The 15,475-nt window shown below is 42.2% G+C and overlaps 1 protein-coding gene across 4 annotated transcripts in view; it reads right to left on the bottom strand.

Moving 5' to 3' along the window:
• Positions 1–15,475, bottom strand: part of LOC110492801 (calpain-1 catalytic subunit) — a 47,130-nt gene that overhangs the window by 3,874 nt on the left and 27,781 nt on the right. For 2 of the 4 annotated variants that reach the window (XM_036945999.1, XM_036946000.1), the window contains 13 exons: positions 15,266–15,340; positions 14,439–14,599; positions 9,450–9,619; positions 9,295–9,306; positions 8,768–8,979; positions 8,388–8,427; positions 7,917–7,982; positions 7,644–7,701; positions 7,395–7,459; positions 7,021–7,089; positions 2,767–2,845; positions 2,571–2,684; positions 2,289–2,347 (listed from right to left, as the gene is read on the bottom strand). In XM_036945999.1, coding sequence (XP_036801894.1) covers positions 2,289–2,347; positions 2,571–2,684; positions 2,767–2,845; positions 7,021–7,089; positions 7,395–7,459; positions 7,644–7,701; positions 7,917–7,982; positions 8,388–8,427; positions 8,768–8,979; positions 9,295–9,306; positions 9,450–9,619; positions 14,439–14,599; positions 15,266–15,340 — 1,180 coding nt within the window. Of the gene's footprint in view, positions 1–2,288; positions 2,348–2,570; positions 2,685–2,766; positions 3,134–7,020; positions 7,090–7,394; positions 7,460–7,643; positions 7,702–7,916; positions 7,983–8,387; positions 8,428–8,767; positions 8,980–9,294; positions 9,307–9,449; positions 9,620–14,438; positions 14,600–15,265; positions 15,341–15,475 lie in introns of those variants that run through there. The other 2 variants (XR_005036418.1, XR_005036417.1) reach the window with 2 other exon arrangements.

Raw genomic sequence — 15,475 nt, 5'->3', positions numbered from 1 at the left:
GACAGAGAGGAGAGAGAGAGATGGACAGAGAGGAGAGAGAGAGATGGACAGAGAGGAGAGAGAGAGGTGGACAGAGAGGAGAGAGAGAGATGGACAGAGAGGAGAGAGAGAGATGGACAGAGGAGAGAAAGAGAGAGAGATGGACAGAGAGGAGAGAGAGAGATGGACAGAGAGAAAGAGAGAGAGATGGGCAGAGAGGAGAGAGAGAGATGGACAGAGAGGAGAGAGAGAGATGGACAGAGAGGAGAGAGAGAGATGGACAGAGGAGAGAAAGAGGAGAGAGAGAGATGGACAGAGAGGAGAGAAAGAGAGGCCGATGGACAGAGAGGAGAGAGAGACGGACAGAGAGGAGTGAAAGAGAGAGAGATGGACAGAGAGGAGTGAAAGAGAGAGAGATGGACAGAGAGGAGAGAGAGAGATGGACAGAGAGGAGAGAGAGAGATGGACAGAGAGGAGAGAGAGAGATGGACAGAGGAGAGAAAGAGAGGCCGATGGACAGAGAGGAGAGAGAGAGATGGACAGAGAGGAGAGAGAGAGATGGACAGAGAGGAGAGAGAGAGGTGGACAGAGAGGAGAGAGAGAGATGGACAGAGAGGAGAGAGAGAGATGGACAGAGGAGAGAAAGAGAGAGAGATGGACAGAGAGGAGAGAGAGAGATGGACAGAGGAGAGAAAGAGAGAGAGATGGGCAGAGAGGAGAGAGAGAGATGGACAGAGAGGAGAGAGAGAGATGGACAGAGAGGAGAGAGAGAGATGGACAGAGGAGAGAAAGAGAGAGAGATGGACAGAGATGAGAGAGAGAGATGGACAGAGATGAGAGAGAGAGATGGACAGAGAGGAGAGAGAGAGATGGACAGAGAGGAGAGAGAGGCCGATGGACAGAGAGGAGAGAGAGGCCGATGGACAGAGATGAGAGAGAGAGATGGACAGAGGAGAGAAAGAGAGAGATGGACAGAGATGAGAGAGAGAGATGGACAGAGAGGAGAGAGAGATGGACAGAGAGGAGAGAAAGAGAGGCCGATGGACAGAGGAGAGAAAGAGAGAGAGATGGACAGAGATGAGAAAGAGAGGCCGATGGACAGAGAGGAGTGAAAGAGAGAGAGATGGACAGAGGAAAGAAAAAGACAGACCGGTGGACAGAGGAAAGAAAGAGACAGACCGGTGGACAGAGAGGAGAGAAAGAGAGACCGATGGACAGAGAGGAGAGAGAGAGAAAACGACAGGTGGACAGAGATGAAAAGGAGAGATGGACAGAGGAGAGAAAGAGAGATGGACAGAGAGGAGAGAAAGAGAGATGGACAGAGAGGAGAGAAGGACAGAGAGGAGAGAAGGACAGAGAGGAGAGAAGGACAGAAAGGAGAGAAAGAGAGATGGACAGAGAAGAGAAGAGAGAAGCACAGAGAGGAGAGAAGTTAGACACTAGACCACAGGCTGCTAAAATGCATGGCTGTTTGTTGAAAATGTAGAGAATGATCTAGGACCCACCTCAGAGATATTCACCTCAGATGCAGAACCCACTTTAGAGATATTCATCTCAGATCCAGGACCCACCTCAGATATATTAATCTCAGATCCAGGACCCACCTCAGATATTCATCTCAGATCCAGGACCCACCTCAGATATTCATCTCAGATCCAGGACCCACCTCAGATATTCATCTCAGATCCAGGACCCACCTCAGATGCAGGACCCACCTCAGAGATATTCATCTCAGATCCAGGACCCACCTCAGATGCAGGACCCACCTCAGAGATATTCATCTCAGATCCAGGACCCACCTCAGATGCAGGACCCACCTCAGAGATATTCATCTCAGATCCAGGACCCACCTCAGATGCAGAACCCACCTCAGAGATATTCATCTCAGATGAAGGACCCATCTCAGAGATATTCATCTCAGATAAAGGACCCACCTCAGAGATATTCATCTCAGATGAAGGACCCATCTCAGAGATATTCATCTCAGATAAAGGACTCACCTCAGATATATTCATCTCAGATAAAGGACTCACCTCAGATAAAGGACTCACCTCAGATAAAGGACTCACCTCAGATAAAGGACTCACCTCAGAGAGATTCATCTCAGATAAAGGACCCACCTCAGATAAAGGACTCACCTCAGAGAGATTCATCTCAGATGAAGGACTCACCTCAGATAAAGGACTCACCTCAGATAAAGGACTCACCTCAGATAAAGGACTCACCTCAGAGAGATTCATCTCAGATGAAGGACCCATCTCAGATAAAGGACTCACCTCAGCGATATTCATCTCAGATAAAGGACTCACCTCAGCGATGTTCATCTCAGCCACTCCTTCTCCCTCTTTGTCTAGCTGCTGGAAAGATCCTGTAACAATAGTAAGTACATTTATGAATGATAACTTTGTTGGATATGACCAGGGTCCTGTCGATTAGACACCAAATGGAAGAAAACAAGGAGGGACTACCTAGACTTGTGCAATGAGAAGAAGGGTTTTAAAGCATTAACGGTTGCCCAGGTAACTGGTTTAGCATACATTAGGTCTACACACAGTACATCCATCTTGATTAACTACCAGTACAGTACTTACTAAACATGGCTTCCAGTTTCACCAGACAGCAGATGAAGTTGTCAAAGTCTATGGCCTCGTTCTCAGCATAGCGAGCCACCAGGACCTGATTCAGCCTGTTGTTCAGTTTAAAACCTACGAGGGAGACGGCAGAGTCAGTAGTGTGTGTGTGTGTGTGTGCGTGTGTGTGCCTGTGTGTGTGTGTGTGTAACTATACCTGCCGACTCCACAGCAAGTCGCATCTCATAGGAGCTCATGGATCCCGACTTGTCCATGTCATATTCTCTATAGATGACCTACCGATAAACACACAGATATCACATTCTCTACAGATGACCTACCAATAAAACACACAGATATCACATTCTCTATAGATGACCTACCGATAAACACACAGATATCACATTCTCTATAGATGACCTACCGATAAAACACACAGATATCAAATTCTCTATAGATGACCTACCGATAAACACACAGATATCATATTCTCTATAGATGACCTACCGATAAACACACAGATATCACATTCTCTATAGTTGACCTACCGATAAAACACACATATCACATTCTCTATAGATGACCTACCGATAAAACACACAGATATTATAGACATAGGCCGGGATTCATTTTCATGTCGCGTTATGTCGCAGCCGACTGACTACATGCACAGTGTTTACCATGAAATGCGATCTCTGCGAACGTCATGGAAAATGCCTATAAAATAAGCATGGTCAGATTCATAGTGCCTGGCGCTATAACGCACCTTGGATTGAATCATGGCCATACAGATTTCAAAAGGTAGGAAATACATGCATTTCTTTGAATGATTCAGTATATCAGGTTCAAATGTATGGAAGTATATACTCAGTGGCCAGTTTATTAGGTACACCCATCTAGTATCAGGTCAGACCCCCCTTTTACCTCCAGAACAGCTTGCATTCTTGTGGGCATGGAAACGTTACTCAATTGGTATCAAGGGACCTAACGTAATGCCAGGAAAACATTACCCACACTCCATTACACCACCAGTCTGTACCGTTGACACCAGGCAGGATGGGACCATGGACTACCGAAACCTGACTCTGCCATCAGCATGACGCAACAGGAAGTGGGATTCATCAGACCAGGAGATGTATTTCTCCTCCTCATTGTCCAGCGTTGGTGATGGCGTGTCCACTGGAGCTGCTGCTTCTTCTTCTTGTGTTTAGCTGATAGGAGTGGAGCCCCGGTGTGGTCGTCTGCTGCAATAGCCAATCAGTGACAAGGATCGACGAGTTGTGCGTTCCGAGATGACACGCCGTTATTTGACTGTTTGTGTTACGCCTGTTAGTTTGCACGATTCTTGACCCGGCGTGCCTGGCACCGACGATCATACCATCCTCAACGTCGCTTAGGTCACTCGTTTTGCCCATTCTATCACGTTCAATCAAACAGTAACTGAATGCCTCGATGCCTGTTTGCCTGTTTATTATAGCAAGCCATGGCCACGTGACGCTCTGTCTGTAGGAACGATCCATTTTTTTGTGAACGGGGGTGGTGTACCTAATAAACTGTGTATATGCTGTTATTCCTGTTACTGCAGTTGTACAAAAGGCTGTAGATTGATGCAGAGTGTCACGCCCTGGCCATAGAGAGGTTTTTATTCTCTATTTTGGTTAGGCCAAGGTGTGACTAGGGTGGGCATTCTATGTTCATTTTCTATGTTTTGGATTTCTGTGTCTGTTTGGCCGGGTGTGGGTTCTCAATCAGAGGCAGCTGTCTATCGTTGTCTCTGATTGAGAACCCTACTTAGATAGCTCTTGCCCACATGGGTTTTGTGGGTAGTTATTTTGTGTTTTGCGCCTGACGGAGCTGTTTCGGTTGTTCTTTTGTTACGTTGTATTTCGTGTTCAGTTCTATTTAATAAATGACGAACACGCACCACGCTGCGCCTTGGTCCTCACCTTCCACCTTCCACCTTCCACCAACGGCCGTTACACACAGTCATATTAAATTAATCAGTGTTGTGCACCTTAGGAATTACAGTCCCCCTAAACTGGCTACTCAGTGTATATGCTGGGTACTTCCTGTTATTGCAGTTGTATAAAAGGCTGTAGATTAATGCAGAGTCATATGGAATATGAATCAGTATTGTATTGAATAGTAATGAATATGAATCAGCATTGTATTGAATAGTAATGAATATGAATCAGTATTGTATTGAATAGTAATGAATATGATTCAGTATTGTATTGAATAGTAATGAATATGATTCAGTATTGTATTGAATAGTAAGGAATATGAATCATTATTGTATTGAATAGTAATGAATATGAATCATTATTGTATTGAATAGTATTGAATTTGATTCAGTATTGTATTGAATAGTAATGAATATGAATCAGTATTGTATTGAATAGTAATGAATATGATTCAGTATTGTATTGAATAGTAATGAATATGAATCAGTATTGTATTGAATAGTAATGAATATGATTCAGTATTGTATTGAATAGTAATGAATATGAATCAGTATTGTATTGAATAGTAATGAATATGAATCAGTATTGTATTGAATAGTAATGAATATGATTCAGTATTGTATTGAATAGTAATGAATATGATTCAGTATTGTATTGAATAGTAAGGAATATGAATCATTATTGTATTGAATAGTAATGAATATGAATCATTATTGTATTGAATAGTATTGAATTTGATTCAGTATTGTATTGAATAGTAATGAATATGAATCAGTATTGTATTGAATAGTAATGAATATGATTCAGTATTGTATTGAATAGTAATGAATATGAATCAGTATTGTATTGAATAGTAATGAATATGATTCAGTATTGTATTGAATAGTAATGAAAATGAATCAGTATTGTATTGAATAGTAATGAATATGAATCAGTATTGTATTGAATAGTAATGAATATGAATCAGTATTGTATTGAATAGTAATGAATATGAATCAGTATTGTATTGAATAGTAATGAATATGATTCAGTATTGTATTGAATAGTAATGAATATGAATCAGTATTGTATTGAATAGTAATGAATATGAATCAGTATTGTATTGAATAGTAATGAATATGAATCAGCATTGTATTGAATAGTAATGAATATGAATCATTATTGTATTGAATAGTAATGAATATGAATCAGCATTGTATTGAATAGTAATGAATATGATTCAGTATTGTATTGAATAGTAATGAATATGAATCAGTATTGTATTGAATAGTAATGAATATGATTCAGTATTGTATTGAATAGTAATGAATATGATTCAGTATTGTATTGAATAGTAAGGAATATGAATCATTATTGTATTGAATAGTAATGAATATGAATCATTATTGTATTGAATAGTATTGAATTTGATTCAGTATTGTATTGAATAGTAATGAATATGAATCAGTATTGTATTGAATAGTAATGAATATGATTCAGTATTGTATTGAATAGTAATGAATATGAATCAGTATTGTATTGAATAGTAATGAATATGATTCAGTATTGTATTGAATAGTAATGAATATGAATCAGTATTGTATTGAATAGTAATGAATATGAATCAGTATTGTATTGAATAGTAATGAATATGAATCAGTATTGTATTGAATAGTAATGAATATGAATCAGTATTGTATTGAATAGTAATGAATATGATTCAGTATTGTATTGAATAGTAATGAATATGAATCAGTATTGTATTGAATAGTAATGAATATGAATCAGTATTGTATTGAATAGTAATGAATATGAATCAGTATTGTATTGAATAGTAATGAATATGAATCAGTATTGTATTGAATAGTAATGAATATGATTCAGTATTGTATTGAATAGTAATGAATATGAATCAGTATTGTATTGAATAGTAATGAATATGAATCAGTATTGTATTGAATAGTAATGAATATGAATCAGTATTGTATTGAATAGTAATGAATATGATTCAGTATTGTATTGAATAGTAATGAATATGAATCAGTATTGTATTGAATAGTAATGAATATGAATCAGTATTGTATTGAATAGTAATGAATATGAATCAGTATTGAATAGTAATGAATATGAATCAGTATTGAATAGTAATGAATATGAATCAGTATTGTATTGAATTGTAATGAATATGAATCATTATTGTATTGAATAGTATTGAATTTGATTCAGTATTGTATTGAATAGTAATGAATATGAATCAGTATTGTATTGAATAGTAATGAATATGAATCAGTCATATAAATTAATCAGTGTTGTCCACCTTCAAGCCAGATACAAACTGGGCCCTAAGGAATTGAATCAGGAATGAATCAACCTTTAGCTCTCACCAACAACAGTACATGGTGACCGAAGAACTAGGTATATGTCCCAAACCCTAATTGTCCAGGGTAACTCTAACCCAGATAAATCTCTGGGCCGTAGTGCGTTATATTAGGAATAGGGTGCCGTTTAGGATTCAAGCCAGGCCTTACCAGCCACTTCCTGATCTTATTCCAGAGCATCTGGAACTCTACCAGGCCGAGACGGGCGGTGCCATCCTTCTGGGGGATTTGCTGAGTCAAGGAATGTAAAAAAAAAAAAGTAAGAAAGGAAACTCTTCAGTCAGCCAATCAGAAACAAGCTGCTAGTGTGGAGACCCTGTTCAATACCGACAGCATAAAGGGAGCTGATTCGCCAGAGGGCTGTCAAATCTAAAGGGTTCTCAAGCCTATAGGGTCTTGAGAGACCACTGGCCAATCCCAACTCTTTAGAAATAACAAAGGGGAGGGCGAGTTCTGTCCAGAGTACGGGTGTGGGTGGGGGGGGGTGGGGGGGGGGGACGGGGGGGACAGCGTGAAAAGGATACATCCATGAGGCTGACCATGGTCCTACAGGACTCCATACTGAAGCCGTCTGTCTTCAGGTCTTCGTCTGAAATCAAACAACAAAACAGTCAAACTGATGATCTGAGTCTTCCCACAGCAGAACCCACAAGGCTACCTACCTCCTGTCCTCCTGAGGAGGGGGACATACACTAATGGTGGGACTGGGTTTGGGGTTTGGGCTATCAGGAAATGTATGTGGGTTCACACCAAAGGAAAACGGCTGTACTCACGTCTAGTCACTACTCTGTTCAGGATGGTCCTAAGCTCGCGGACAGAAATCTCCATGTCCTAAAACACAGAAGGGCGATTGAGGGGGGGAAAAAAACAAATCTTAGACATAGCGTAGGTTTAGAAACATCTCGAAGGTCCAACCTTTAAACAATCTTGGAACAAATTAGTTCTAGAATATTTGTTATCCGAATTAGATAAAGCATAGCTGATAATCCTACGATGGACATCTCTAACTCAGCCAACAAGCCAACAAGCCAATAAAGGAATCGCACCTCTCCTGCCAGCTGAGAAAACATAGATTTGAATGAGTCTTCGACGTCATCTTCACTGATGTCATCCTACAAGAGAACAGGGGAATACAAACATTTTATTACATTCCAACCATTTAATCAGAAGGTCAGGATGTACAATATAAAACCATAGTAACAGGCAAGACGGCTACATTGTCGACACTAGTCTTATGTTCTACCCATAGTCGTTATGGTAGTGACTGTTCTACCCATAGTCGTTATGGTAGTGACTGTTCTACCCATAGTCGTTATGGTAGTGACTGTTCTACCCATAGTCGTTATGGTAGTGACTGTTATATCCATAATAGTGACTGTTCTATTCATAGTAGTTATGGTAGTGACTGTTCTACCCATAGTAGTTATGGTAGTGACTGTTCTACCCATAGTCGTTATGGTAGTGACTGTTATATCCATAGTAGTTATGGTAGTGAGTGACAATACAGGAAATCCCACCTCATCTTCCAGATCTGCTGAGATTTCATCATCTAACTCTCTGGGGATGAGAAAACAGACACAATGAAAATATACACACACACCTAGCACACACACACACACCTAGCACACACACACACACACACACACACAGACACACACACACACACACACACACACAGACACACAGACACACACCTAGCACACACACACACACACACACACACACCTAGCACACACACACACACACACACACACACACACAGACACACACACAGACACACACACACACACACACAGACACAGACACACACACGCACACAGAGGCATGGTGACCCACACATTAAGTCTTTTTTTTAAGCCATACGTCATGAATTACAGGATCACACGCACACACTTACTCTGTCTCAGACTGTTTCTCAGTGAAGACTCGCAGGACGAAGTCGGCCTCCTGGCCAGACTCGAAGGTGGAGGGGACGATGAGGTATTCTCCTGGAGGCAGACGGAGACGGTTGCTGACCTCTCTCAGGTTGACGAAGGTCTCCGAGCGAGCGCAGGATGAATGGGTCAGGAAGAAGTCCTTCTTTAAGTGCACGTTCTGACAGCCCCTGTACTGGATAGAAAATATATGTCTTCAACTACATACTGTATGTTGAAGCCCAGTTTACCTGATACAGGTTAAGTCCTAGACACCACCACCCCCCCCCCCCCCCCCCCCCCCCCCTTTCCCCACCCACCTAATTAAAAATGCTTCTTAGTCCAAGACTAGGCTAAACCTGTGTCTGGGAAACTGGCCCATATTCATGTAGATGAGTGCCATTTTAAAAAGGAAGAACGCATCTATAACCATACCCGAGTTGGCTCATTCTCACAATGACCAAAAGACATGAGCCTAAATGTCCAGCTGTGGGAACAAAATGATTTATACCTCTTCTGGAATCTGTACAAACAGAAGAATACAATAGGAGAAACATTAAAGTATGAAAACTATGAATTTCTGTGATAAGCAAAGTAGTGAGTGTGTAGCGTCCCCCCCCCCCCAGACATGTTAGGCTGTCGACTCCTTAGAAGCTCGTTTCTCACCTCGTAGATGGCGAACCCGATGGTGTGCATGTCCTGACCCTGTTTCCGGTACCTCCTCCTGTCCTTCTGCATCAGAGCCACCAGGAAGCTACAAGCCACCTCTTCATCCTCGGGGTCGTCGTCCTCCTCTAGCAGAGTGATCTTATACTGGGGGTTGATCCAGAACGTGTCTGGAGGAACACAGAGATAAGACAGAGTTATACTGGGGGGTTGATCCAGAACGTGTCTGGAGGAACCCAGAGATAAGACAGAGTTATACTGGGAGGTTGATCCAGAACGTGTCTGGAGGAACCCAGAGATAAGACAGAGTTATACTGGGGGGTTTGATCCAGAACGTGTCTGGAGTAACACAGAGATAAGACAGAGTTATACTGGGGGGTTGATCCAGAACGTGTCTGGAGGAACCCAGAGATAAGACAGAGTTATACTGGGGGGTTGATCCAGAACGTGTCTGGAGGAACCCAGAGATAAGACAGAGTTATACTGGGGGGTTGATCCAGAACGTGTCTGGAGGAACCCAGAGATAAGACAGAGTTATACTGGGAGGTTGATCCAGAACGTGTCTGGAGGAACCCAGAGATAAGACAGAGTTATACTGGGGGTTGATCCAGAACGTGTCTGGAGGAACACAGAGATAAGACAGAGTTATACTGGGGGTTGATGCTGTTCAACACAGAGATAAGACAGAGTTATACTGGGGGGTTGATCTAGAACGTGTCTGGACAATAGAGGAGCAGGCATTAAGGTAATCCATACAACCAAAGTGTTATATATATCCCATCTGGTCAAATCAAATCACATTTTTATTTGTTGAATGCGCAGAATACAACAAGTGTAGACTTTACCGTGAAATGCTTACTTACAAGCCTTTAACCAACAGTGTAGAGTTAAAAAGTAAGAAAAATGTGTTAAATATTTTTTTTTTTAAATAGTAACACAATAAAATAACAATAATGAGACTATATACACGGAGTACCGGTACCGAGTCAATGTGCAGGGGTACGAGGTAGTCAAGACAGTCGAAGTAGTCGAGGCAGTAGAGGCAGTCAAGGTAGTCGAGGGTAGTCACTGTTGTCGAGGTAACATGTGAATGTGTAGCTGTTGTAAATGCTCTGTGGTGATTTTCCTGAAAACACTAACACATAAAATAGGATCTTAGCTCCTACTCTAAATGTTCATGTTGACTGTGACTCACTGGGATGGTTCCTGTTCTGGACTGTAAACGCTCTATGTAAGATGTTTCTATGACACTAGGAAGGTTCTGGCTGTGCTGTATCTGTACCATAGTGTAAATGTTGATGTTCTGGTATTTTCTAAACTATGCGTTCTGGTTTGTAAATAATGTACTAGTAAACTGTTTAACTCACTGGGGTGGTTCCCACAGCCCTCGGTCGTACTGACCCTCCATCCTACACATTCTGTGCTGTACTGTAAAAGCTCTAGAATGTAGGTGTTCTGGAATGTTGGTTCTGGAAGTGGTTCTGTGACTCACTGGGGTATTTAGTGTACTGTACCCTAAATTAAGTCTGGGTAGTAGTACCAGTCTCTTTAACTAACAGTTCACTCCTAGCCACACCCTTTCCCCCCCAGCTCAGAAGACGTGGTTATCGATGATGGCAGTTCTGCAGTATGAGAGGTTAACGTTCTGCAGTATGAAGGTGTTAACGTTCTGCAGTATGAGGGTGTTAACGTTCTGCAGTATGAGGGTGTTAACGTTCTGCAGTATGAGGGTGTTAACGTTCTGCAGTATGAAGGTGTTAACGTTCTGCAGTATGAGGGTGTTAACGTTCTGCAGTATGAGGGTGTTAACGTTCTGCAGTATGAGGGTGTTAACGTTCTGCAGTATGAGGGTGTTAACATTCTGCAGTATGAGAGGTTAACGTTCTGCAGTATGAAGGTGTTAACGTTCTGCAGTATGAGGGTGTTAACGTTCTGCAGTATGAGGGTGTTAACGTTCTGCAGTATGAGGGTGTTAACGTTCTGCAGTATGAAGGTGTTAACGTTCTGCAGTATGAGGGTGTTAACGTTCTGCAGTATGAGGGTGTTAACGTTCTGCAGTATGAAGGTGTTAACGTTCTGCAGTATGAGGGTGTTAACGTTCTGCAGTATGAGGTGTTAACGTTCTGCAGTATGAGGGTGTTAACGTTCTGCAGTATGAGGTGTTAACGTTCTGCAGTATGAGGGTGTTAACGTTCTGCAGTATGAGGGTGTTAACGTTCTGCAGTATGGGGTGTTAACGTTCTGCAGTATGGGGTGTTAACGTTCTGCAGTATGGGGTGTTAACGTTCTGCAGTATGAGGGTGTTAACGTTCTGCAGTATGAAGGTGTTAACGTTCTGCAGTATGAGGGTGTTAACGTTCTGCAGTATGAGGTGTTAACGTTCTGCAGTATGAAGGTGTTAACGTTCTGCAATATGAGGTGTTAACGTTCTGCAGTATGACGGTGTTAACGTTCTGCAGTATGAGGGTGTTAACGTTCTGCAGTATGAGGTGTTAACGTTCTGCAGTATGAGGGTGTTAACGTTCTGCAGTATGAGGGTGTTAACGTTCTGCAGTATGAGGGTGTTAACGTTCTGCAGTATGAGGGTGTTAACGTTCTGCAGTATGAGGGTGTTAACGTTCTGCAGTATGAGGTGTTAACGTTCTGCAGTATGAGGGTGTAAACGTTCTGCAGTATGAGGGTGTTAACGTTCTGCAGTATGAGGGTGTTAACGTTCTGCAGTATGAAGGTGTTAACGTTCTGCAGTATGAGGGTGTTAACGTTCTGCAGTATGAAGGTGTTAACGTTCTGCAGTATGAAGGTGTTAACATTCTGCAGTATGAAGGTGTTAACGTTCTGCAGTATGAGGGTGTTAACGTTCTGCAGTATGAGGTGTTAACGTTCTGCAGTATGAGGTGTTAACATTCTGCAGTATGAGGTGTTAACGTTCTGCAGTATGAAGGTGTTAACGTTCTGCAGTATGAAGGTGTTAACGTTCTGCAGTATGAGGTGTTAACGTTCTGCAGTATGAGGTGTTAACGTTCTGCAGTATGAAGGTGTTAACGTTCTGCAGTATGAGGTGTTAACGTTCTGCAGTATGAAGGTGTTAACGTTCTGCAGTATGAAGGTGTTAACGTTCTGCAGTATGAGGGTGTTAACGTTCTGCAGTATGAGGGTGTTAACATTCTGCAGTATGAGAGGTTAACGTTCTGCAGTATGAAGGTGTTAACGTTAGTTTTTTTTTTTTTTTTTTTTTTTTTTTTTTTTTTACAGGGACAGTGCACATTAATCAACGTTTCAGTAAAAGTGCCGGTTTTAGCCAGCCGGCTAATTTTCAACCGCAGTCCCTGGGCAGGTTATTAAGAACAATTACAATATAGACAATAGCAGCATAGAACAAGCAAGACATAGCAACATAGGACAAGCAAGACGTAGCATACAGACACAGCAACATAAAACAAAAAGCAGCAAGACAAAATTCATAAAAGCAACAAAGTGTTTCCACACCTCACAAGCTACAGACAACAGACAACATGGAAAGAGGCAACACACAGCTAGGGACCATGTTCACAAATCTGATTGACCTTTAGCCATGTCTTCAAGCATTTTGTGAAAGTGTGATATGTGGTGCAGTTATGTGTGTCTGATGGCAGTGTATTCCAGACATGGGAAGCTCTCACAGAGAATGCAGATTTACTAAAGGTGTTTTTCCTTAGGGGAACTATACAGTCACCTCTCATGGCAGACCTTGTGGATCTGCTGCCATATGTCTGGGTTTTCTGTTTAACAAAAATATTGAGTGGAGGGGGAGCCAGGCCATTAAGGATCTTGAATACAAGACATGCGTCGGTGTATTGCACAAGATTTTTTTACGTTCTGCAGTATGAGGGTGTTAACGTTCTGCAGTATGAGGTGTTAACGTTCTGCAGTATGAGGGTATTAACGCTCTGCAGTATGAGGGTGTTAACGTTCTGCAGTATGAAGGTGTTAACGTTCTGCAGTATGAGGTGTTAACGTTCTGCAGTATGAGGTGTTAACGTTCTGCAGTATGAGGGTGTTAACGTTCTGCAGTATGAGGGTGTTAACGTTCTGCAGTATGAGGGTGTTAACGTTCTGCAGTATGAGGTGTTAACGTTCTGCAGTATGAGGTGTTAACGTTCTGCAGTATGAGGTGTTAACGTTCTGCAGTATGAGGGTGTTAACGTTCTGCAGTATGAAGGGTGTTAACGTTCTGCAGTATGAAGGTGTTAACGTTCTGCAGTATGCAGTGTTAACGTTCTGCAGTATGAGGGTGTTAACGTTCTGCAGTATGACGTGTTAATGTTCTGCAGTATGAGGTGTTAACGTTCTGCAGTATGAAGGTGTTAACGTTCTGCAGTATGAAGGTGTTAACGTTCTGCAGTATGAGGGTGTTAACGTTCTGCAGTATGAGGTGTTAACGTTCTGCAGTATGAGGTGTTAACGTTCTGCAGTATGAGGTGTTAATGTTCTGCAGTATGAAGGTGTTAATGTTCTGCAGTATGAGGGTGTTAACGTTCTGCAGTATGAGGGTGTTAACGTTCTGCAGTATGAGGGTGTTAACGTTCTGCAGTATGAGGTGTTAACGTTCTGCAGTATGAGGTGTTAACGTTCTGCAGTAAGAGGGTGTTAACATTCTGCAGTATGAGGGTGTTAACGTTCTGCAGTATGAAGATGTTAACGTTCTGCAGTATGAAGGTGTTAACGTTCTGCAGTATGAAGGTGTTAACGTTCTGCAGTATGAGGTGTTAACGTTCTGCAGTATGAGGTGTTAACGTTCTGCAGTATGAGGGTGTTAACGTTCTGCAGTATGAGGGTGTTAACGTTCTGCAGTATGAGGTGTTAACGTTCTGCAGTATGAGGGTGTTAACGTTCTGCAGTATGAGAGGTGTTAACGTTCTGCAGTATGAGAGGTGTTAACGTTGTAATGTAATACTGTGATGTAAATATTCTACGTGTTCTTGAAGATATGTTAGATGTTCCATGACTCACTGGGGTGGTTACGGCAGCCCCCGGCGGTACTCCCCCGTCTCCACATGCCGTGGAACATGATGGTGTTCCAGTGGCTGAGGCCGTCCTCACTGAGAGCGTCCGCTGTCAGGTTGCAGATCTCCAGGCGGGAAAACTGCCTCAGGAACTCCTGGAACGACATCCTACAGACAGGGGAGATTAGTGTGATTTAAAAAGGATGTGGACACCGGCTCGTCCAACATCTCATTCCTAAATCATGGGCATTAATATGGAGTTGGTCCCTCTGCTGCTATAACAGCCTCCACTCTTCTGGGAAGGCTTTCCACTGGATGTTGGAACATTACCGTGGGGACTTAGGGTGATTCAAGTTCTTTCACTCCGATCTCGACAAACCATTTCTGTATGGACTTTGCTTTGTGCATGGGGGCATTGTCATGCTGAAACAGGAAAGGGCCTTCCCCAAACTGCTGCCACAAAGTTAGCAGGGCAGAAATTTCACAAACTGACTTCTTGGAAAGGTGGTATCCTATGATGGTGCCACGTTGAAAGTCACTGAGCTCTGCAGTAAGGCTTCTACTGCCAATGTGTGTCTATGGAGATTGCGTGGCTCTGTGCTCGATTTTATACACCTGTCAGCAACGGGTGTGGCTGAAATAGCCGAATCCACTAATTTGAAGGTGTCTCCAATTTTGTATATTTAGTGTATATGATATTTTCATCACAATGGCAGCTGAAGATTTAGATAAAGCTGACCGGCACACGAAGGCTTCTGGGTTCTGAGATTACAGAACACCAGTGTCATTTTAAACAACTGAGAACTCAGCAAGTAATCACGCTCTTCATCCTACCAGAACTCTCCGTCCTCCATCTTTAGATGCAGGTCCTCTCTCTCAGATGGGTCCAACTCATCCCACTCAGGAGAACTGGACACAGACGGGGAGACAAGAACAGAGCAATAGTATACTGAGAAACAGAATCTACTACAACCTACGACAGAAACTTTATGAATGTGTAAGTAAAAGTCGAGGTTTGTGGTGAAACTGGGGTTTAGTACTAGG

Source organism: Oncorhynchus mykiss, chromosome 16, assembly GCF_013265735.2.
Source record: "Oncorhynchus mykiss isolate Arlee chromosome 16, USDA_OmykA_1.1, whole genome shotgun sequence".
NCBI lineage: Eukaryota > Metazoa > Chordata > Actinopteri > Salmoniformes > Salmonidae > Oncorhynchus > Oncorhynchus mykiss.
The sequence above is the reverse complement of the archived record's forward strand: the minus strand, read 5'-3'. Positions and strand labels throughout refer to the sequence as shown.